The following is a 24,025-nucleotide window of genomic DNA, read 5'->3' as shown; positions in this document are numbered from 1 at the left end:
TGTTTTTAAATATATTAGCCACATCTCCTCAGATTTATTTTTCTCTGAATTTACATCAACAAGGCATATTGTAATTATAACCATAGTGCTTGATATGATCAAGCCCTTACGCCCCGATTTTCAATAGGACGTCTGCAAGGGAAGCTCCATGTAGACTATCAAGTCCAAAATTTCTTGCACTTTTTAACTGGGGTTTTTATTTTCAGGGATAATTTAATCTTTTTAATTGTCTTTTAACTTTTGTATTTTGTATTGGTGTAATTTTAAAATGCCCTGTAAACCGCCCTGAGTCCTTCGGGAAAGGGCGGTATATAAATCTAATAAAATTAAAATTAAAATTAAAATTAAAATTAAATTAAATTCATAAGTGAACAGACTAAACAGAATAGGATAACAAGAAGACTGACCGGAATTCCTAACAATCCATAGTTTCCTGATAATAGAAAACTGACGCTGGCTCACTCAGTATCACATAACGATGATTTCTCGTAAGGAACGAAATAAGCTAACGGAAATAAGAAGTCAGGCCTCTTCTATATATTTGAGTTCAGAAAAGAATTGACATGGGGAAAATAAATGTACAATCAGAAGGTTTTACTGAGCGCAGTTTATTATAGTATTATTTTAAAAATACGTATTTTAAATAAATACCTACCAACATTAGTTTGTAAGACTATCAGAAGTTATGTTCAGATGCTTGAACACCAACATTTCCCCCGTCTCATTTGTAACCTTAAGTCTTTAAAAATCCAGTTGTTCTATTTTTTAACTTTTGTTATCCATCAACTAATATCTAATGCGTGGGATGAAAGTGAAAAACTAACTCTTCCCATGTAACTTTTCCCTACGTTACTGGATCATAGAGATGGGACATATTAACATAGGTGACTATTTTAGAACATCTTGCAAGACTTATCGGGGTCAGCACTGAGAGTTAACACGCAAGGCATCAGCAGTTTTCTATTAAGACTATTTCTCTCCCATGCTTCTCTTTCTCCTTCCATGGGCATCCAGCTGCGTTCTATAGCAATGTTTCTCAACCTTGGCAACATTTGAGATGGGTGGACTTCCAACTCCCATAGTTCCCAGAGTTGAAGTCCACCCATCTTAAAAGTTGCTAAGCTTGAGAAACCCTGTTCTACAGGATTCCCAAATCTCTAGAATAGATGTGGGGGATTACACAGGGAATAATTCTTTAGTTTCGGTAATCTACTCTCTTTTCTATTCCATTGCAAAATGGACACTGTTGGATACAATTTTAAAAAGGAGCTGATCTGCACCACTCGTTCAATTTATTCTTAAAAATGCTTCTCAATTCCCAGATGTGGAGAAAAGGTGAAAAATGGGGGGGGGGAAACCATTTGATTTACTCAATTGTTTACCAAGGCACATCATCTGTAGGTTTCCTGAGGAGTCAAACGAGGTTTATCCTCCAAAATCTGAACTAAATATGGTAGCCTATACTTAGATAAGACATTTTATCGCTGTTTCTTTAAACACATAAAGGTCTCCTTGTGACTATTCTTAAAAGATCACAATTCATCTGTATTGTTTTGATCACTGATAATACAAAATTATCTTAAGTTTAAAAAACTCTGCAAGAAGCCTGTAGTCAGGATTAGTTAACACTAACATTGAAAGTTGAGGTTTGCAAAAAAAAAACACTTTTATCTCGTGAAGTATTCAATTTAAGTCAGTGCATCATGATTATAAAACCGTGGAATGGCTTCTTCTTCGTAGTTGAGGGTTCTTTTGTATCCATCTTCAAATTATTTTTCTGAAAGAGAAACGTATCATGTTTAAAACCTTTTTTTTTAAAGTAGGGTTTTTTTTAGGTATATACATGGATTGTGCACAGGGTAAAAATCTATTTTGAAGAATCCTCCATGGAAATCTCCAACCATCAAGTACAGAGGGATTATTTTCACAGACACTACAGTTGTAATTCTATGAAGGGCAATATAGCCATTACCTAAAAATGTATTTTAAATTCAGGGATAGACTTTTTAATGAACCATTTTCCTTAAGGAATATCTCATGCCCAAGCCCTAATTAATTATGATTAAATTCACTAGTTAATTAATTAGTTAATTAAATATGATAAAAGTCACTAGTCTGGTGAAAAGAAGGACTAGGGGTGACCTGGTAGCAGTCTTCCAATATCTCAGGGGCTGCCCCAAAGAAGAGGGAGTCAAGCTATTCTCCAAAGCATCTGAAGGCAGAATAAGAAGCAAATGGATGGAAATTAATCAAGGAGAGAAGCAACCTAGAACTAAGGAGAAATGTCCTGTAAGTGAGATCAGTGGAATGACTTGCCTCCACAAATTGTGGGTGGTCCAGTGCTGCAGTTTTTTAAGTAGAGATTGGGCAGCCATTTGTCCGGAAAGGTATAGGGCAGGAGTAGGCAACCTTGGCTCTTTTATGACTCGTGGACTTCAACTCCCAGAATTCCTGAGCCAGCCATGCTGAGGGGAAAGGGAGAAGTTTCCAAGCTGAGCCATGCTGGCTCAGGAATTCTGGGAGTTGAAGTCCACCAGTCATAAAAGAGCCGAGGTTGCCTACCCCTGGTATAGGGTCTCCTGCTTGAGAAGGAGGTTGGACTAGAAGACCTCCAAGGTCCCTCCCTATCCTGTTATTCTGTTAAAAACTTTATCCCAAGAATAAACTTTAAAAGCCAATCTTTTTAAAAACATGGCAACCTCTTTACTATAACTAGCTAGCATGAAACAATAACCTGTTCTTAAATTTTAAGCACTGTGATATAATATACAGGGATTTGGACAGTAGTGTAAAGCAGAAGCTACTTGGGACATGATCAGTTAGATGTGCAGTTCCTCGACTCCTCTTTGAACATAGGCCGTTTTGCGCAGCTATCAGCTGATTTATGCACGGAATGCTGCACAATCACTTGCATTCTGCACTAGCAGCTCACCAGCAGTGCATAGCATCTATTTCCGCTTAAGAGGGCGCTCCAAGTTTCACATTTAAAAAAGTGCGGCAATTTCCCCCCAACGCTCAGAATTTGGCTGCGTTTCCACCTACAGTTCGAAGGATGCACCAACCTTTCCGTTTATTAAACACGTCTCCTCGATCCTGCGTGTCTCTCCTCTCTCTCAGCTGCAGCGGAGAGAATGCAAGTAAAGGGGAGAAGCTGTTCTTTCCTTCAAGATGCCTGGGGTGTGAGGATTTCTTGACAAGTTCTGCATCAGAGGCGTAAGGTTTTCCCAAAGGGGTAAGCACATCTTTCATTTCCAGGCTTGCTGGCCTGAGATTAAACTCTGATCTGCACCTTGGCATTTGCTTTTCAGGAGCCGGTGGGTGATCGCAAAAAGTCTTTTTCAGTGCTTCGTACCGATTTAGAATAGACTGGAAATTTAACGTGCACTCATTTCCCGGCAGATCACCTGTCACATAGTTGCCGTCTCTGGAGTCTTCTTCTCTCGAGTCCTCCAAATCGTGGAGGCTATTAGGACTGATAGAGCCTCCTTCTTCTGGGAGAGTTTCCTGAAGTATACCTAGCTGCAGAACGTCGTGGCTTCCAGAATCAGTACAGCCATTTGCTCGAGAAGCGTCCCTCAACAAAGCTGCAGACCTGGTAGAATTCTGACCCACGCAGTGTGACAAAGCCTCTGATCCAGCATGGTTGCCAGAGCCACAGCTTACCTCATGCACGCTTTTATTTAGTGTCTTGAAGACTGGTTCCGGGTTTTCCACTTGACCTGGAGCAGCAAGGGACAACTCTTTCTGGCCAATCATTTCATCCAGGGGCCTAAAAGCCTCTTGGTGGCTCAGTGATTCATCGGTAATGCCTTGCTGCGAACTCCCCGAAGGCTCCACGTTTAAAAAGGGAAAATCTCCTGCATCAGACGGGCAAGGTGACAAAAGCCAGGTCAGACTTGAATCGATACGGTGTCTGAAGGCAGGAACTGCCTTCTGCGATAACGTTTCCGCTGCTTCGGAATGAGGCAAAGCTTCACTTGAAGGCGGTTCGGTCTGAATAGCCTTTTTCCACGAGCTTCTAATTTCTGTAACTGAAAAATGAGCGATAAAAAGATTAAGCACAATACTGTAATTTTCTTTCTAACAATATACTTCTTCATTCTACACACCACCTTTGAAACTATACTAACATTCCCTTAGGACAGGGGTAGGCAACCTTGGCTCTTTTATGACTCGTGGACTTCAACTCCCAGAATTCCTGAGCCAGCATAGCTGGCTCAGGTATTCTGGGAGTTGAAGTCCACGAGTCATAAAAGAGCCAAGGTTGCCTACCCCTGCCTTAGGACATAGATTTTTTAGAACGCTGTAACTTGGATAAAATATAAATAAAATCTTTTGTCCACATTCTGGGCAGAGAAGACCCTTGGTTTGAAACAGGGGTCAACAGGAGAGGAATAAGACACCAGCTATCCCGTCTACAATGCAGCCCTTTCAGCAGCTCCAAGAAGATACCACAACCAATTTGCACTCTGATTAAAGGTGACCCTGAAGGCACAGATAAATCCCCAAGTGGCCACAACAGCTCTCAGAGACAATGCTAATTGACCAGGTTACTAAAAAAAAAAACAACCCACCATTCTTCCTTCCTCCCTATCATCCAATCACAACTGACGAAGCTTCTTGGATGAGAAGCAAAACATTTTCTTTCTCTTCTTCTTCCCCAAGCAAAGTCCAGCTGCCTTTTGGAAAAAAAAATGCACCTTTGGGACAACTGTATGACCTGGATGATTAAAAATCTCCATAGACGTTTTGAGAAAAAGGTTTCTTTGTAAATGCCGATCTCTGAATTTAAAGATATTATACTTGTATTGCTCTGTTCGTCACATACAACAGCATTGAAGCTCTCAGCTATGACTACTGGAAAATCCCCATCTGTCTCCTAACCCCCCCCCCACCCCACCCCAATTTAAACCCTACGTCACCCTAGCCACTCTATGCACCTGATGAAATAAACTGCATTTCATCAAAGCTTTTAAAATCTCTTCGTTCATAAAATGTGCTACCAAGCTCTGATTGTCGCTTGTTACCTACAGCACTGAAAGATCCGTTTTGTAAACACTGTATTTGATCTCTCTGCAGATCTGAAGAAATACCTTTACAAACAAGCAAAGAGGAAGCTCAAGGATGCGCATTTGACTTTTATTATATATTAATGGCAACTCTAATAGAAACTGCCAAGTAGAAAGCCCTTTTTGCATGCAGACGGTCCTCGGGTTACGACAGTACTTGGGACCAGAATTTCCATTGCTACGTGACATTGCTCATAAAGTGCAATATTCTGTTACTGCATCGCTTAGTGACAGCAATACTCGTAGTCTCTACTATATCATTAGGGAGCAATAAGGAAGCAATATACCCATGGTGGCGAACCTATGGCACGGGTGCCACAGGTGGCACACAGAGCCCTCTCTGTGGGCACGTGCGCCATAGCCCCAGTCCTAGGCCTTCAGCTGGGTTTTATAAAACCTTTTCGCTTTAGGCCTCCGCCGAGTGCAAAAAGAAAAGAAAAAAGGTTCAATCAATCAACTTCTCGCGGGGGGAAAAAGTTCTCGCAAAGTTGGAATTGATTGAACTTTTTAGTCCCACCCAGTCTGCCGTTACTGCCACAGCCACGCCCACCCAATTGGCCACACCCACCCAATGGGCCACATCCACCCAGCACCCAACGATACATAAGTGGCTGCCAGTGCACCCTTAGAAACAGAGGAGAAGGCTCCGTTTCCAAAATGCCCCATTCCAGGTGTACGGAGCCTGCAGTCTGTGTCAGGTCTCCTCATGCGATATTAGGGGGCCCCCAGGAGCTTCCACCGACTCTCCTCTCCCTCAAAGGCAGAAACCGCGGTAGGGAGGAGACGGATCTTTTCAAGATGAGTCTGGCGCAGCACGGAGGGAGAGGGAAGCGTGAGGCATCTTAATGGGTTTGGGGGGTCTGTTCCATCACTAGGCCCCTCCGTGGCCTTCCCCACCCTGATATCTCATGTGCACTTCACGAGCCGACCACACATTAACAAGCAGGAAGCGATCTTGTTCCGAGGTACGAGGTTCACTCCCACGAATTCTCGAGTTACGAATGGAATGGGCAGGCTCCATTACATTCATAACTCGAGGATTACCTGTAACAAATATCTGAAGTAAGGGCTTTTGGGGCAGGAAAGAAGGGAAGGAGAGTAAGGCACCGCAGCTCCCATGTTCCAATCCACTAAAAGGAAGTTGCTTAGCCCACAGTTCTATATTTTACAGAGTCCACTTATACTAGCAATATACCAACAGCTAATATATAGGGGATCTATAAGAAGCTTATCGTACAAATAAGATGCATTGCTAGCGCTAGTTGGTCTTTTTTATTCCTGACAGCGATAATCAACGGAAGAGAAGACAGGCCAAAACAGAGTGACAGAGTAGTTCACAAAAATAACAGTAGAAATAAATAAACCAAATGTGAAATAAAAACAAAATGTGAAAAAGGGCACAATGCAAAGTTTCAAAAATACTCCACTGGGACCTTCATTTTGTGGGGTGCTTTACTGTGCCGTATTGTTTGAATATATATACCATAAAGGTAAAGGTAAAGGTTCCCCCGCACATGCGTGCTAGTCGTTTCCAACTTTAGGGGCCGGTGCTCATCTCTGTTTCAAAGATGAAGAACCAGTGCTTGTCCGAGGACGTCTCCGTGGTCATGTGGCCGGCATGACTAGACGCCAAAGGCGCACGGAACGCTGTTACCTTCCTACCGTAGTGGTCCCTATTTTTCTACTTGCATTTTTACGTGCTTTCAAACTGCTAGGTTGGCAGAAGCTGGGACGAGTAATAGGCGCTCACTCTGTTACGCGGCACTCGGGATTCGACCCGCCAAACTGCCGACCTTCTGATCGACAAGCTCAGCGTCCTAACCCACTGAGCCATAACCATATACCATAACCATAAACAAAATCATATCCTCACAAACTGTAAACCCATATCAATTTCAGGATGACCGAATGCACTGCAGTGTAATGTTATGAATACTCACTCAGATTTTCTGGAGTCCGTGGAATCTGTTTCCTTGTTAAGAAAGGATTTGAGATTAAGTTACTGATCAGATCCCCTATATCCTTCCCAGTGTTCTGGGGTGAATCAGATGTTACTACATTCGCCACCTGCAAGAAAATGTACATACTTAAAGAGACAAGCCACAGCTACACTGCTGAAATATGCTAGCTGTAGATGATCAGGATGAGCCTGAGGGAGGAGGTCAAAGGTGTCACAAGTTACAAGTCTCTTCCGGCCTACACAGGATGAATTTGATTTAAATCAAGTCGATTTAAACCCCGATTTAAATCCTGATTTAAATCGCTAGTAAAAAGGCTTGATTTAAATCAACTTGATTTAAATCAGAATTTTTAAAAAGCAACTGTCATCACTGTCCCGCAGCGCCTCCTCCTCTGGCCCGCTGTCGACTCACGGCTGGTGATGCGCCAGTGACACAAGGTGAGGGACGTGGCAGGCAGCAGGTGAGTGGATGCCCGCTAACAGGCGCTGCCGTGATGGATCTGAAATGACAGGTGCTCTTTAAATGTTAAGGACTCATTCTTGCTGGTAGTTAGAAACTTTATTATTATTATTATTATTTGCAAACAAAATGGAAGGTTTCCTATTTAGAATAATAAGCTGTCAGGTTAGTAAAACAGCGATATGAGAACCGATTTTAGGTTAATAGGTTAATCATACATCGTTGGAGAACTCAATTTTTTTTATTAAATTAAAACACTTAAGAGCCTGGTATAGAGGCATTTCTCTTCAAACAATCGTGCAGTTTGTAGTGTACATAGATTTGCAAAACAATGGGATAAAGGAATATTCTTGAACTTTTGTTTTATGATTTATCTCATGGTTACTGTGAAATTGTGTGAATGCATCAATGCTGTGCATGTTATCTCAGCTTGCAAAGCTAGGATTCATTGAATGGGTTTACCAAAAATGTAAATATTGAAGAATATACAGCCTCATGCTACGTAAGTAAGCTCCATTTCATGCTGAATAAACTAAATTACTAACGTATCTTAAAACAGAAAACTATCTTTAGATAAGATTTTTACTCCAAAGCATTTTATTAAAATAAATTTGATAAAAATTTTAAAAAATCCTATTTAAATTTTTAAAAAAGCCAATTTAAATAAAAAAATCTGATTTATTTTTTTTTTTAAACTCATTATCCACACCGTGCCCACAAAAGATCTAGGTACAGCCCGCCCTGAATGCTTCTCTCATCTCCCATTCGTTTCCCTTAACAGTCAGTTGGTCATATTCTTGTAGAGAGCTTAAGTTTGCAATAAATCTTTATATTCCTTTTTGAACTGCCTGAATCTCCAGATTTCCCCTGTGCTTGACACTATCCTTGGGAATTAACCTGCCCCTTGCCCTCTTCCTTGGCATCTACTACTCTGCCTATCCTGAGTTTCCCTTAATTTTAGAATCTGTTTTATTATTTAAAGAGTGATTAGATATTGCGTAATAAAAAAATGATATGAATACACAGGGAAAGGTAAACATTACAGTTAATGCAAATTAAACCAAGTATAAGAAACCACAGACAATAAACATCATGATACTGCCAGATTCTTCATGAACGGGGATTTTCATTTGAACCCTCAAATATGCTCTGGGCTATTTTCAACCCTCTGAAAGAGGATGTTTCTCCAGCAGATTGTTCTGCAAGTAGGTAACCAGCACCCAGTGCCAAATAATATTCTACATTTTTAATAACAGAAAGGTATTATCCTTATTGCACTGACTTGTCTAATAAAAATATTGGATTTTAAATTTTTTACTTATGGCCGGTCAAGCTATCTTTGCTTTTTATGTACAGTAAATAAAAAGGTAAAGGTTTCCCCGCACATGTGTGCTAGTCGTTTCCAACTCTAGGGGCCGGTGCTCATCTCCGTTTCAAAGCCGAAGAGCCAGCGCTTGTCCGAGGACGTCTCCGTGGTCATGTGGCCGGCATGACTAAACACCAAAAGCGCACGGAACGCTGTTACCTTCCCACCGTAGTGGTCCCTATTTTTCTACTTGCATTTTTACGTGCTTTCGAACTGCTAGGTTGGCAGAAGCTGGGACGAGTAACAGCTGCTCACTCTGTTACGCGGCACTCGGGATTCGACCCGCCAAACTGCCGACCTTCTGATCAACAAGCTCAGCGTCCTAACCCACTGAGCCACCGCGTCCCTTACACCGCATCCCATTTATTTATGTAAATGGGTATCCTCAAAAAACTTCAGATTATGTAATTACTAATGTTTTATCTGTTTTAACGTACTCTTTACCTCTTCAGCCAGCTGCTCTTGGGCCTTCTTTAAAGGATCTTCTTTTTCAGCTGATGAATGTGCTCTAACTGGATCAGCTTGCCTTTTCTTTCCACTTTCTACTCGTCTAGAATGTCTTCCTTTATACTCTAAGATTTGAAACCGTGAGTTATCGGTCCTCTCGGGAGCTTTGACATTTGATGTCTGAGGGAGGCGGGGGGGAAAAAATGAAAACTGAGCTTGCAAGCGTAGACCCATATTTTATATTTGCAACAACTATGTTTTAATTTTCATCGCATATTTAGTAGCATTCATGGGTCTCAGGAAAAGATATAAGATTCCATTAGGACCAAGGAAAATGGTGGGTTACCTTTTCAGAATGTGTGGCAAGTTTCAAGGTCCTAAAAATACAAGAAAGCCTTATTATTAAATGTGCGCTGTTAAAATCATGTACTTGTACAGCCGCTAAAACCTGTATGCCCCGTATCTGTCCGTTACAATTTCTCTCAATTCATCCCGGTCATCGAAAGGCAACATTGTTATAGGGAGAGCTTGTGACAATTAGAGCAAAGCCTTTCTCTACTTGGGTATCAGCCTCCCATGCATGCAAGTTATATGCATATATCAGGAATATAAGCATACAAAAAAAAAATGCTAGCAATGATTCCTGCGTAAAATATATCAAAACTAGATTGTAATTTTAAGATAACTTATCAGAGTTAACTGGACCCAAGAGAAAAGATGAAGAAAAAAAATATAAAATCAATATCTAGTTTTAACACTTTGCAATATATGTTCTGAGGTACAATTTGAATTCTATTTTTATCTTCTGACACAGAGGCATCTAGCTATGCTTCTTCCATTTTAGACAATCACACATAATCTACATCTACGTTCTAATTCTTTCTATGGCGTGGTCCCGTGTTATTTACACAATGTCAATATATTCTACTATTCTATGCAAGGACATATTACAATCATACCTTTCCGGGACTGCCTTTGTTACATAATCTTCATTTCCCAGTGTCTTCCCAACAGTTACAAATTCCTTAGCCTGAACGTTCTTTTGGCTCGAATCTAAATACATTTTCCAAAAGTGAATCAAAAATCGTATTTACTTCATAAGATAAATATTTACCGCGTCACTAGTTCTAAGGAAACACTGTTGTATTTAAGTCCTATCCGACCCAAGCCCAGAGATGAGAGTGAAATCCAATCAAGTCCAATCCTTTATTTGCCTACACCTAATAGTCACAATCTTGCCAAACTAAAGCTGTAACTTTCTAAGCTACTAGATATAGTTCAGATTCTAGGTCAGGGGTAGGCAACCTCGGCTCTTTTATGACTCATGGACTTCAAATCCCAGAATTCCTGAGTCAGCAACTCCTGGGAGCTGAAGTCCATGGGTCATAAAAGAGCCGAGGTTGCCTATCCCTGTTTGAGTTTGTCCTTACCCTGCACCTCTTCCTCCCTCCAGCTCTAGACCGCGCAGTCTCTTGATCCTGGGAACCCTCTCAGTTGGCAAAATCCTCCTCCTCTGTTACCGCAGGTACATATTCCTATTACAAATCCTCAACTTACGACCATAACTGAGCTCAGAATTATGGTCATAATCGGTTAACAGTCATAAACCGAAGACACCCATGTGACCAGAACTAATCTCCTGATCTTTTTTGGGGTGGTTATTGAGCAAATGCCGCAGTTGTTAAGCAAACATATTCATTTGACAGATTAATTTTACACAGTGTTGAAGCAGTACTACCTTGTGTCTGTTTTAAATCACCTTCCAATTAGCTTCATAGGATAACTATCAATCCTGGTGTTTTAAGAAAGGAAAGTTACCTTTATTTTTACCATATGTTATTTTATACCGTACAATCGTATACCCTATAGTTATCTTTTTTTTCTAACTTAAGAGTCCCCCAAATTCTAGCCTTTTGTCCTAATTAATTTGGCAATTCCATTTCCAAATCTATATTTTTTCCCCAGAAATGTATTTACTATCCCTTTGTTTAATAATCCCCAGCATCACAATCACTTTTCTCACAGCTGCCACACTTCAATATATTCATTGAGCGATCAGTGTGACCAAGTAATTTATTATAGACAGCTCAATCCTATCATCTATATGTGAAGTTAAGAGGAGGCGCTCCCAATGTAAATCATTTCACACTTATTTAAATTGAAGTATATTTGCTACTTAGCTGTTTTCCTTGTTTAAAGAAATTATTCTGAAGTTTTGTATGGCCCGAGTGGTTTGGCTTAATACAAAAACTCAGCAAATTTATTCCTTTGTCTCTAAGCAAGATCACTGACAAATAACATAAAAAGAAGCAGTCCCAACCCCACATCTTTAAGGGGCTTCCATTTCTTTGTCCTTGTATTTCTATTTTGTGGTTTTGCTTTTATATTGTTACTAAGTCATAAAATGGCAGGTACTTTTAACCCACAATTGCTAAATTTGATGGGAGCCTTTGTCAAAAAAGTCTTTTGAAATTCCAAGTGTGGAATGTCAACAGGAACACCTCTATGTCTTTATTTATATTCTTTAAAAAAAAATCTAGGAAGTTGGTGAAGGAGGATTGCAAAAGGCGATCACATGATCGCAGGGCAACTGGTCATCAACGTAAACATGTGTTTGAAATGTAGTCATGGGACTGAAGGAAGAATGGTGTGACATTTTATGAAGTCCAGAAGTTCTTAATGAATCATAAACCACCCCTTCTGTGGCTGTCATGACCACAAACTGTTGTTAAGTGCCCGTTTGCAAGTAGAGGACTACCTGTATCACCTTTTAAATTAACATAGTGCTATGTCGGAAAGGCTGTATATGTTTATATGCTGAAGATCATAGGGATAGGTTTGTAAAGAATCTTAGTATTTACCTGGAATTAATGCAGGGTATTGACTGAAGACACTGCTTTTATACGCTTCCTCAGTTGCCGGAGTAAAAGAAAGAGGAGACATGGCGGGTAATAAATCAAGTGCCTTTTAAAAAAAAATATATTGAAATGTTTAGAATTCAAATACACATGCACAAATAAAATAAGTTACAAAGCCAGTCTATTCTAAGTTCAAAAGATTGGATATCTGCTGTGTTTTGCCTCTAGTTCCTTCACTGTTATGCTTTTAACCAATTTTAAGTTGCCATGTACCAGATGACATGAGTTCTAAGATCTTTAATGCCATAATTATTTATTTCATTTATACCATGAAATAAATAATTATGGTATTAAAGATCTTAGAATTGTGTTTACCTTAACAAATAATTCATACAGAGCACAGGGACATGCCTACTGGAACTTTTAAAGTCAAAATTCATTTGGATTATATACTGCTAACATCCTCAAAATGAATATATTCCTTCTTGTTCAATATATTAGCTATCAAACATATACTTACAGGGTTTGGATCCTTAATTAAATGAAAAGGTGACTGGCCAAGATAATTTTTCCACTTCAAGTGCCATTCCTGTTGTTTTCCAGCAATTGATTGAGTTACTGAGATATGATCATTGCATTTTAATTTTTGCCTAAGGGAAAATTGTTAACAAGAATGTTGGAACATTTTGAGCTGAATCAAAGCTTTTACAAATGAAAGCATTTGCTCAAATGCATTTGTTTTGTTATAAAAACACAGCAGGTTGCATTCAGTATTAAGAAGGTGACATCATTTCTGCAGTGCAATTTTCTAAAACGTATGTGTGCTCCAAATCTCCTCAGGATGATAATCCTCTTCAGCATCATTTCTCAACCTCAGTAACTTTAAATTCTGTGGATTTTAACTCCCATAATTCTGGACTTCTGCCAGAAGCCGACATACTGTGCCTTAAAATTCCTGATAATGGAAAACACTGCTGTGTAGCATGTCTAGAGTTACAATACTTAGTTACAATAGGGAGACAAATTCATGTATTCTGCTGGCATGCTGGTAGTATTTGACCTATCACACAAACCATTGGCTCTGAAAACATTATTAAAACATTATTTTGGTTACAACATCAATCCATGTTTCCCAGGAAAAAGAAAACAACAGGATGCACACTGCACCTAATGATAAATTAATAAATGCTGTAACGATTCTAAATGGCAACCAGCAAAGCTTCTTTAAATATATTTAATAGTCCCTTAAAGATCACAATCTTTCCCCCCTGAAATTTGACAAGAATATTTCTCACACACTAGCAATTGAAGAGTGTGCTTGTTAGAGTTAACTGTACTTTAATAACACAAACCTGCAAATAGTTCTTGCATGTATGATCATATGGATGTTATGAACTTGCCATAATATACAAATGAGAAAATTCCAAGGTTTTGTTTACATAATCAGACTAAAATGAGTAATATATCCACATCGTCTTTCCTTTCTTCCAACGCAACCTTTACAAAGACTATTAAAGCATAAGATTTTCTCTAATGTTGACACCAGGCAGCTGATGCCCAACAAACTAGGATCAATAAATTATGGATAATTGCCTGGTTCGGATGTAGGTATTATTTATATTAAGTACGGTAATCGGTATGGACTGAATTAAAATACACAACAGTAAAATGCAAACTGCACAATCCTAATAGTTTTAAGTAACTCCATAGTATCTTTATTAAAAGGTTTGTTTGGAAGGCCGCTGAATCCACAGAACAGAGACCTCTGAACTTACCTCAGTGACTTCAGCCCCAACAAAGTCTCATTCTGGAATCTGGTGATTCCTTCAAGATCCTGAAGATCTACCTTGAATGCTTTCTTGTCGTAATGCCGGCGCTCACGCAGCAATAACTCCAAGGCTTTGGTTAGTAATCGGATAATGGTTAACATGTTCAGTTTCCCCATTTCATACACATTCCCAACAGGAAACTTTAAAAAAGAAAAAAAATGGATTTACTGAATTAAGAGCATAAATGTGTGTGCAATGTCTTGCACAGGGCATCAGGTTACGCACACCAGTTGGCATTATCCTCACAAATGATCCCATCGTTTTTTTACTTAGGTTTGGTTTTTCACGTCCTTCCGCTGGAACTAAGCAAAATTCCAGAATGACTAGAAAGTACTGTTTAGACAAAGGAATGTTTTATTTGGTATTTTGCCTCATATTAACTTAAATTTCCCTTTGTCTGTTCCTTAAAAATCATTGCTTTTGTAATGCTTGTTTGAACAGTTTTAGCTTTAAGGTAAAAGTAAGCAAATCTGGTGATTTCTGTCATTCTTAGATATTTAATTCTTCCTATATTTGCACTAAAACATTTGGTTAGAGAGAGCCAGGAAAGCCTACCTTTTTAAAATGTATCTTATGAAAAGGCCTATTAGAAGCTAAATAAAATGCGCTTTATACATTTTCTCATTAAGAGACTATTTTTTGCCAACTTTAACCATCCTGTTTTAGACTACTTGTCTATGTTATTTGTCATTATTCTCTGGATTTAAACTTTTGTCCTAAATATTCCTTTTTAGGATTTTTAGGATTAGGATTTATTAAATTTATATGCCACCCTTCTCCCTTAAAGACTCAGGGCGGCTCACAACAATAAATATTAAGAGACATAAAATACAAAAATTTAAAAAAGAATTAAACAATGAATATAAAAAATACGGGACAATTTAGCACAATAAAAACCAAATTAAAAACCATGGTCAGTCCAGGCCCACTTGTTGTGTCCAAATAGTTTCAAAGAACATATATTTTGGTTATACAAACAGGTGAAATACTCCTAAATGTTTTAATTTTACAGGAATAAAAATGAGCTTATTTTGGATTAGTTGCAGCTACCAATAATGTGCTTTAAATGTTATCTGGGAAGTACTCAGGTGTTGTTGTTTTTATTACAATCTAACAATGTCTCCAATTAATCTCTCTAATTTTTTAACCAATCATAACATCAGCCAATCAATTTCAATGAATTAATGAAGTGATAGCAAGAAGCAGAACAATTATTCTACAAATATTAACCATCTGAACAGAAGCACAGATACCAAGAAACTTACTTTATACATTTCTTTTTCTACTTTTTGAAGCAGAGGCCTTGGAATGCTAACAGACACACTTGTGCCATCTAATGTATACTGATCAACATGACCTTTTACTACTGAATCCACTACTTCTCTTTCTTTTTGCAAAAATGTCAGTGTTTCCATTACTGTTGCCCATAAACAGCGAACCTTTGGAGGAAAACAAAAACATTTTTCATCAAGCAGAAAAAATGTGCAATTAAACAAATGTTAAATGGAGATTAATGAAAACCTGTTGACAAGCTACTCACTTTTTCGATTCTTTCTGTGTTATTATTACTTTGGCCAGAATCAACTTTTTTCCCCATTCTACCCAAACAGTGAGAAACAAACAAACAAACAAACGCTATTAAAGATAACAATGTTTATATTGTAACTGTTCTTATTTTTCTGATAATAGAATAGCAATAGCAAACATATAAATGAGAGTATCATATTAAAAAAACTCTGTTACTCAAACCTTCTAGCTTGTCATATTTATCTTATAGGAATTGCATTTCTAATATGTTATTAAGTTTTTATTATTATTAAACCACTGGTAAAGTGCGGTATTGTAGGCAAACTCTGCCCAATTTGGAGTTCGATCCTGACAGGGCTTGGTTGATTCAGCCTTCCATCCTTCTGAGGTCGGTAAAACAAGGACCCAGATAGTTGGGGACAACATGCAAATAATGCTGACATTGTAACCCATCCAGAGAGTGAAGAAAAGCACTATGTATATAACACAGTACATAAGTCTAAATGCTATTGCTGTTTAAGAAAACAGGAAAACAACACAAATGTAAATAAGCTATAAGATGCATTTCTCATAAAATATTACTTGCTTTTGTAATCGTTTGTCCAGATCCACATTTCCATATCTTAAATCTCTGATTTGCTTAGTAAAAAGTCTGTGAACAGAAAAAGCAAGCCACAGTTGTGTGGATGAAAAAATGAAATACCCCTATGAAATATTAACTATTGACAATTCAAATTATGAATTGAATTTTTTTCATTATCAAGTATCTTTTTCAATATCAGTAAGAGAATAATCTAAAATATACTCTTACCTATCAAACTATCCTGTTTTGTAACATTCAACATCTTGCCTATAACTTTATAATCTACAGATCACATTTGTAGCTACTTTACTTACAGCGCTTTTTTCTGAAGTTCTTGAATCATCAAATCTTCCTTCTGCAGACACTGTGAAAATCTGTTCAGTGCCACTTGACATTTTGCAACAGCCATATTCAAATCTGGAGATCGTAAGTTCACAGCTTCTGGATAGGGTATGCCAGCACCTACACAAAATGATTCCGGAATCTACATTGGGAAATATGAACTTAACAAGCACCAAAAGGCAGCAGTATTTTAAGGCAAGGCTTTTCAACCAGTGGTATGGGTATCACCTGTGGTGCATTGGCACCTGGCAGGTGGTACGTGACCATCCTAGAAAAGTGGTAGCAGGGGGAGGGGAATGAGCTGAACTAGTGGCAGTACCGCACAAGCCTGAGCAAGAGACGGCTGGAGCTGCAGGGCTCAGCGGAAGCGCCAGGATCGGTGCCAGGCTCCAGCTGGAGCTCGGCGCTGATCCTGGCGCTTGTGCTGAGCCCAGAAGAAGCGCCGATCAGCTGGAATGTTGCAGCATCTCCAGGGTCTTGTGATTTACATTCAGAGGCTTGGCAACTGATTCATATTTATGACGGTCAGTGTCCCATGACCAAAACCTGCTGCAACCACTCAGCAGACGGGGCAGGGGAATAAAAATAAAAAAAAAAAACCACACCCACCCCACCCCCGCTGCCAATCCTCAACATAAATGCTCACAACAATGAAAACCTCGGACAGGAGGAAGAGCGCCGCCGGGTGAGCAGGCAGGTGTCTTGCTCGGCTATGGCTTGGGGGGCACTTTTTTCAGTGCCATTGTAACTTCAAACAGTCACTAAGCAAACTGTTGTAAGTCGAGGACTACCTGTACTTCACCACTTTTTTCCTTTTTTTTTGGTCATTAAGTTTTTGACACCTTGCTAGGCGACTTGGTACCCGGATGTTGCCATATCCTATAAGTGGTACAGTGGGTGAAAAGGTTGAAAAGCCCCGTTTTAAGGTATCCAAGCCTCTCAATCAAGCAAGAGGCAGAAAAGCAGGGTAGAAGAATGACTATGGTGAAAGCATGATATCAGGACAACCTCATCTATCTATGTGGTCTGGTAATTTCAGAATGTATCCAGGACTACTTCAGCGAAGGAAAATTATTTCCAATTTTTAAAACCTTTTGATATTTTGGCCCATTTCTGAATGTTTCCTACAATGAATCCACGAAAACAGCCTGCTGTACAGGAAAATTCCACAGATGATACAAAGCTAAAGCTGACAAATTACATTCTGTCAGAACCCACTTCACCTTCTGCTATGCAATTTTGCTCTAGAAGTAGCTAACCTTTAAATCTGATGCCAAAAAAAGCAAACACACAGAGCAGGCAGCAGGTACAGCTACACTCAGTCACGTTAATTTGAATAACAATTTAGAGAATTATATATTTATTTTTCCTTTTGAATCATTGTGATGTTACGGGCATTTGTTCTTTCACTAGATTTTGTCTTAGAACCCTATCCATTATTTTTTTCAAAAATATTACTGCTATTATCAGGCTCACCTTCAAACCCTTTCAATATTTGAAAATTACGAACTGTGTTAGCGTGCCAATGTAACAGACCATATACTTCATCTTTTTTTGTTTTTGTTTTTAAGTATGTAATTTTAAAAAAATGTAGTGTTGAGGTGCATTTAAATTATTACATTTAGAAAGGATTCTGCAATAGGGTCATAATTAATGCCTGGAATACGCAGGTGGCTGAGTCCTTGGACCATGCCAGCCATATGCAACCTTTCTGTGTGCCAATCCCAGGTGGGCACCTTGGTTTATCTAGAAACTCAGAGAAATCAAGTGCCAGGAGAGAAACCTAAAGCACCATCGAAGGAAGGCTGATAGCCAGTCTGAACAAATGTAGGCAAGAGCCAACATCTGGGACTATCTCGCAGTGATAAGCACGGGAAAACACCAATATCATTTCACCCCAGTTGCATTTTATTTATCAAATTTAGAAACCACCCATCTCTCCCACAAGAGAGAGACTCTGGGTGGTGTACAAGTAATATTCAAAACAAAAACAGTATCTAAAATTTAAATGTGAGGCAAATAATAGTTAAAATTCAACATTAAAAGTTAATTATAAGGCCAGGGGAGGGACGTCAGGATACCAACCAGACCCTACCCCCCCAACCTTGTGCTCCTCCTCCCTGAGCCCCAAGCGAGGGGGCAAAGCCGGGTCCTGGGACGTTTCTGAAAGGCCAGGAGAATAGGGGGGCTAGCCTCACCTCTGGGGAGAGAATTGTCCATAGGGCAGGGGCAATGGCAGAAAGGGTTATGTTCCTGGACCCTGCCAGGTGAAATTCTTCCAACTGATGGGGTTCACAAAGTGCCTTTCCTGCTTCACCGGATGGGACAGACTGATGTAATGGGCAAAGACAGTTAGCTAGACCCCTGTAACGTAGAACTTTAAAGGTCATAACCAAAACTTTAAATTGGGACATGTAAAGTGGTAATTAGTATTTTAATTATTTTAATTAATAATTTTAGTTACAATTTTATTGGCATCTATTGCTCTTTTGTTCAATAAAGTGATCAGGTTGTTCTCTATTTTTGTTGTTTATTGCACTGTGAAACTCCCTGGAATGAGTTTGGAATTGAGTCTGTCCAATTTGAATTAAATAAATGAAAACTGAAAATGCTGAGGAGAAACTCTGTCCTCATTGCTGATGATCCCCCGATAATCTTGTACTGGCAACAGAATGCTGGATGGATTCCATCGAACGCTCTTTGCTTGCAACCATCTTTCACACTTTATTTAAAATCTTCTGAAGTAGGTGGCTTTAGGTGAGGAAGTTCCTCACCAGCATGAATTTCCCATAAAAAATTAAATTCCAAAATTTTGTTTCCCCAACAAAACAGTATAGTAAACCTCAGAGCATGATTTCTTACCTAGAGAATCTACTTTAATATGATGCATTAATACATATCTTGCAAAGTGGAACATTAGATGAATGAATTTGGGTCCACCAGGAGAAAGAAATAATGATGCAACAACTGGAGGAAAACTGTTTCCACATTCATCCTAGGGATTTAAAAATACACAAGTGAACTGTAGTTGGTAGTAACAACTTCAAGCTCTAGAGAAGTTCTCTTTAAGCAACAGAGCCAGCATACTGAAATCTGACAAACAATTATGATTACCTTGTTAGACATCAGAGGCTTGCATAGGTTAAAGCAACTACGTAAGCATCCCTGGGACAAAAGGGATGTTTCACAATTTTTTTTTCATATTATCTTAATTGGCTGGCATGCAATTAAAAAAATAGCTTTGGTTTTGCTCAAATCCAATTAGCTTGAATTCCCTGACTGCATTTTCATGCTACTATTATTCAACAAACTCTGAATATAATCCTGTATTTAACAGAACACAAATGAGTCTCCAGAAGGCGGCTATAAAAAGATACTATTGGTTGATCCTGGATGGGATGGCAAGTAGTTTTAGTGGTCAGCTGTCTTCAGGTCTGGGGAGAAAAGACCTATAAAGAGAATCAAATAGAAGAAGAGAAACCCCCCCTCTGTTCTATGTTCTTGCAGAGTCATTTCTCTCCATTGAACGCTGCTGAGCTTTCCATTTGAGTTACCTTTTTCTGGTTAATACTTGCATAATACTATATTTGAAAAAGTATTGGCAACAAGAAGAAATTAATATTCTCGAGGTATGGCTTTCAAAATCCTTGATGCCATTCGTTCTGAGACTAATAGGAGCTTTAGTCCAAAGTGTCTAGAGGACACCAGGCTGCCCAAGAAAAGACAGTAATAGCAGCAAAAAATCTCTCATCAAGCAGCATCAATGACAAATTTTAGAGATAGCCTTTCAAAGGCAATCTGCTACAAATAATATATATATCGAAACATATAAAGCTAATATATGGACACCTTTTCAATCTTACCAATACTTACTGATATCCTTTTTAGCCATTCGTAGCAGTGCTTCCTGAATTCAGAGTCTGCCTTTTTATCTGAGGGAGGGTAACAAAATCTTTCCATTCCAAGGGAAAGGAAAGAGAACAATTTCAACAAATGTGCAAGGAATCAGACACAGTTTTAAGGTAGCTGAGCAATAGAAAATGTTCCCGGCAAAGTTTAACTACATTGCGTTATGGCATATTTACTTAGTTTTTAACTGTAGAAGCATCTTATCAACGAGGAAAAATACCTAAACATCATTGTGCTCTAGTTCTAGAAGAGTTCTAATAAGGCTGGACCAGTGATACAGAATTTCTCTTGAATAAAGGCTTCCAGCAAGGCTTCCCGGAATCAGAGTGAAGCTCCTCCTGGCCATAGTTCTTTGCTTTTTTGGAGCGGCAAAAGGATCTTCAACACTATAACATACTTCCATGCTTCCAGTTCCACTTCAATACAAGTTATAGAATAGGGTGGCACTGAAAATATTAATCTTTTGGAGGAGGGAGGAGGCATCGTGGTGTAAGAGAATGACAATATTTTGATGAGAGGATCATTCTAACAGTTTCCTCCAATGAGGAGACTAGTATAGCAAGGTTACTCAAGTCCTAATAATCATAATTTTAGTTTGTTGTGGACTTGACAAGTAACTAAGAAAAACTTAAGTAATAAGGCATATTATATTAAATGTTACACTCACCTAAAAACCTCATTACAGTGTGACTGGTCCAGCTTTGAAAACAAGAACCATGCAACAATGTGAAATGCATCTTTGTTTGGTATATCAAACAAGTTCCTTTAAAAAAAAGTTTAAAAATCATTACTCCATATGCAATTGTAGGATAATTAATTGGACTGACTCCCTTTTTCCCTAGCAGTATTCCTGCTATACTATCATCGTAAGTAGAAACTCAGTATGCTACATTCACAATTCTACACAGTGTCTTGGCAAAAGATTGGTTTCTTTTGAAGAGCATGACTACATCTTACTATGAATCACACAGGTTAGTATTAATTGGCACCAGCTTAAATGTTCTGCCAAATGCCACTTGTTCCTGAATTAATTTTCTATAAACACTCTAGAGCCGTAAATGTACAGTGTAAAACCTGTTCATATTTTCCACATCTGACTAAAATTGTAGCTCAATCCTGCACAGAGACATCTAGGTTATTTCATAATTAGTTACAGTAGAAGCAGGAAGAAAAATCTGTTTAATTTTGAATTTGAAAATTTTCTTCACGATAATCCTATATCAACAAGGTTTGGCTAATATTAATTTCCAAAGCAATGCATCTTTGAGCAAACATTCATTCTCAGATTTGTAGTTTAAAATAAATTCTACATCACCAACATTACAAAATCATGATTTGTTTTAAATATCACCCAATATAAGTAACAACAGGGATGATTTTGGTCAAGGTTCCTCAAGGTGCTCAATATCAACCCCCAAGGATCAACAGGATTATCCAAGTGTGGTAAAATGGCTGGGGTTTAATAAGTTATCAATAAATGATAGAAAGTCAATCTTTCCAGGCCTCCATTCCAGCTCCACACCAGTTCCTAGTTCTGAAGATGACGAAGCTGGTGGTGAGAAAATATTACCTCTGGGTTGAATGGTCAAATTTCCAGCGAATGTAGCCTTGAGTTTTATTTATCTAATTTATAGTCACCCATTTCACAAGCGACTATAGGCAGCATACAAGACTAAAACAATAAAAATCTAAAATAATTATTGATGTTTAAAAAAAACTAAAACAAAATTAATGAGCTAAGGGATGTTAATAGTAATGCAGCCACTTCATCTGGCCACAGAGGTCTCCAGGCCTGCCGGCAAAACCAGACCTTAAGGGACCTTTGGAAGCCTAGAAGTGATGAAGCTACCTTCATTTTGGGGGAGAGAAACTTCCACAGCACAGGGCCACAGCAGAAAAGGCCTACTACCTAGATCCTGCCAAATATAGCAGAATAATAACTCCTTAAACAGGACCCATAATTTACCCATGTACCCATACTGTTCAATCTAGGTGAGACAGACGGATGAAATCAAGGAAAGGTGGACCCTCAAACAATGCAGTCTCCTGCCACGTTATTTTATTCCTAATACTATTAAATATTTACTAGATTAGTTTCATATAACCCACATTTGGAGGTTGATATTGATGAACAATCTGAAACTTCATGAAGGGATCGATCACTCCTGGTTTTGATAATGGGCCTTCAAGCCAGTATAAACTCACAGCATATTTTTTCCCACAGCAGGGATAGCACAGAGGTGAAAGGGGAATACAGGTAGTCCTCAACTTACAACAGCTTGTTTAGTGACTGTTTGAAGTTTCAACAGCACTGAAAAAAAAGTGACTTATGACCATTTTTCACTCTTACAATTGTTGCAGAATCTCCATGGTCACATGATCAAAATTCAGGTGCTTGGTAACTGGTTCATATTTATTATGACTGTTACAGTGTTAAGGGGTCATATGATCACCTTTGGCAACCTTCTGACAAGCAAAGTCAGTAAGGAAGCCAGATTCACTTAACCATGTTACTAGCTTAACAGCTGCAGTGCTTCGCTTAACTGTGGCAAGAAAGGTTGTAAAATGGGACAAAACTCATTTAACCACTGTCTCACTTACCAACAGACATTTTGGGCTCAATAGCGGTCATAAGTCCAGGACTACCTGTAATATATTAATGGACCAGCTTCCCACAACTTGCCCAATCTAAGTTCCTAACACAAAACTTGCCAGCCTCATAGGAACTAATAGCAAAAAAAATTTAATAATGAAATATATGAGGTAGTATTATTATATATTAATAATATATAATAATATATAAGTTTAATAAATTAATATAATAGCAAAATATGGGGGTGTTGTTGTAGATTTTTAATGCTGTAAGCCACCCGGAGTCAGCTATGAGTTAGGCGGCTATGTGAATTTATATGTATATATCTATGCATCGTATTATAGTACACATAACTAATACATATTATAATTAACATGTATTAGTTATATGTATAACTAATAAATAAAATAACCGAAGGGCACAGGCTGCAGTATTTACCAGTTCCTGGGCAAAAATCTTCCCGCTTCTCTGGGAGCTAAACTGGCGGGAGATTAAAAAGAGACAATATAGATGCTAGAAAGGAAATAAAAGAACCGCCGTATCCCGTCGCCTCTTCCACTTACACGCCCAGCCGGAGGTGAGTCGAAAGTTTCCCGGCAGCGGCGTTTACCGCGGGATCGAAGCCCAGGGCCAAGAGGTAGAGCCAGAAGTGCTCTTTCTCCCAGGCCGGAGGCGAGACAGAATTGCTCATCTCTCCGGCGCCCCGCCAGAACTCCCAACTCCCACGGCGGGACGACTCCGCGAGCAACCGAAGGAGCTCCACGCGCTCTTCTCCCGGTCAGAGACAGGCAAATAAAAAGCTCTCCCCCGGGCTTCTTTCTAGGTAGCGGCCGCCTTCGTATTTAGCCCCGGAGTAAGTTCCGTTAACTCCACAGCCCTCGAAGCCGCCATTTTGCTTAACCCCGCCAAAGTGTAAATCGAAAGGGGCGGGATTTTATGAATGAGGGGGAAACATTACCGAATCAAGAACCACGGGCCCTTCACGTGACCGGCAGCTTCTCAGCCAATCGGAAAGAAAGAAAGAAAGAAAGAAAGAAAGAAAGAAAGAAAGAAAGAAAGAAAGAAAGAAAGAAAGAAAAGGA

At 39.0% G+C, this 24,025-nt stretch overlaps 1 protein-coding gene across 4 annotated transcripts; it reads right to left on the bottom strand.

The window, feature by feature from the left end:
- Positions 1-592: 592 nt before the first annotated feature.
- On the bottom strand, positions 593-24,025 carry HAUS6 (HAUS augmin like complex subunit 6). Of its 4 annotated transcripts, none has more exons than XM_083355084.1 (17): positions 23,507-24,025; positions 21,018-21,113; positions 20,315-20,393; positions 19,304-19,436; positions 16,414-16,561; positions 16,103-16,168; positions 15,530-15,587; positions 15,255-15,428; positions 13,936-14,129; positions 12,681-12,810; positions 12,164-12,266; positions 10,262-10,355; positions 9,649-9,679; positions 9,300-9,482; positions 7,010-7,136; positions 3,063-4,031; positions 593-1,777 (listed from the first exon to the last, which is right to left on the bottom strand). In XM_083355084.1, the coding sequence occupies exons 1-17, from the start codon at positions 23,632-23,634 to the stop codon at positions 1,770-1,772; spliced, it is 2,721 nt and encodes a 906-aa protein (XP_083211210.1). In that variant the 5' UTR covers positions 23,635-24,025; the 3' UTR covers positions 593-1,769. The 4 variants fall into 4 exon arrangements, with proteins under 4 accessions (XP_083211210.1, XP_083211213.1, XP_083211211.1 ...); XM_083355087.1 differs by having other exon boundaries at positions 3,664-4,031; XM_083355085.1 differs by lacking the exons at positions 21,018-21,113; positions 23,507-24,025 and adding an exon at positions 20,571-20,609.

Source organism: Vipera ursinii (assembly GCF_947247035.1).
Source record: "Vipera ursinii genome assembly, chromosome: 2".
In the NCBI taxonomy this organism is placed as follows: domain Eukaryota; kingdom Metazoa; phylum Chordata; class Lepidosauria; order Squamata; family Viperidae; genus Vipera; species Vipera ursinii.
This window is presented reverse-complemented; position numbering and strand designations above follow the sequence as displayed.

What these genes read in the sequence shown, in the direction of transcription:
- HAUS6 (XM_083355084.1), bottom strand. Translation starts at nt 23,634, where the DNA reads ATGAGCAATTCTGTCTCGCCTCCGGCCTGGGAGAAAGAGCACTTCTGG. An exon ending in TATTAAAGTAGATTCTCTAG is followed by an intron (nt 16,562 to 19,303) that starts GTAAGAAATCAT and finishes CATTTTGTGTAG; the next exon opens with GTGCTGGCATACCCTATCCA. An exon ending in TAATTAAGGATCCAAACCCT is followed by an intron (nt 12,267 to 12,680) that starts GTAAGTATATGT and finishes TTTTTTTAAAAG; the next exon opens with GCACTTGATTTATTACCCGC.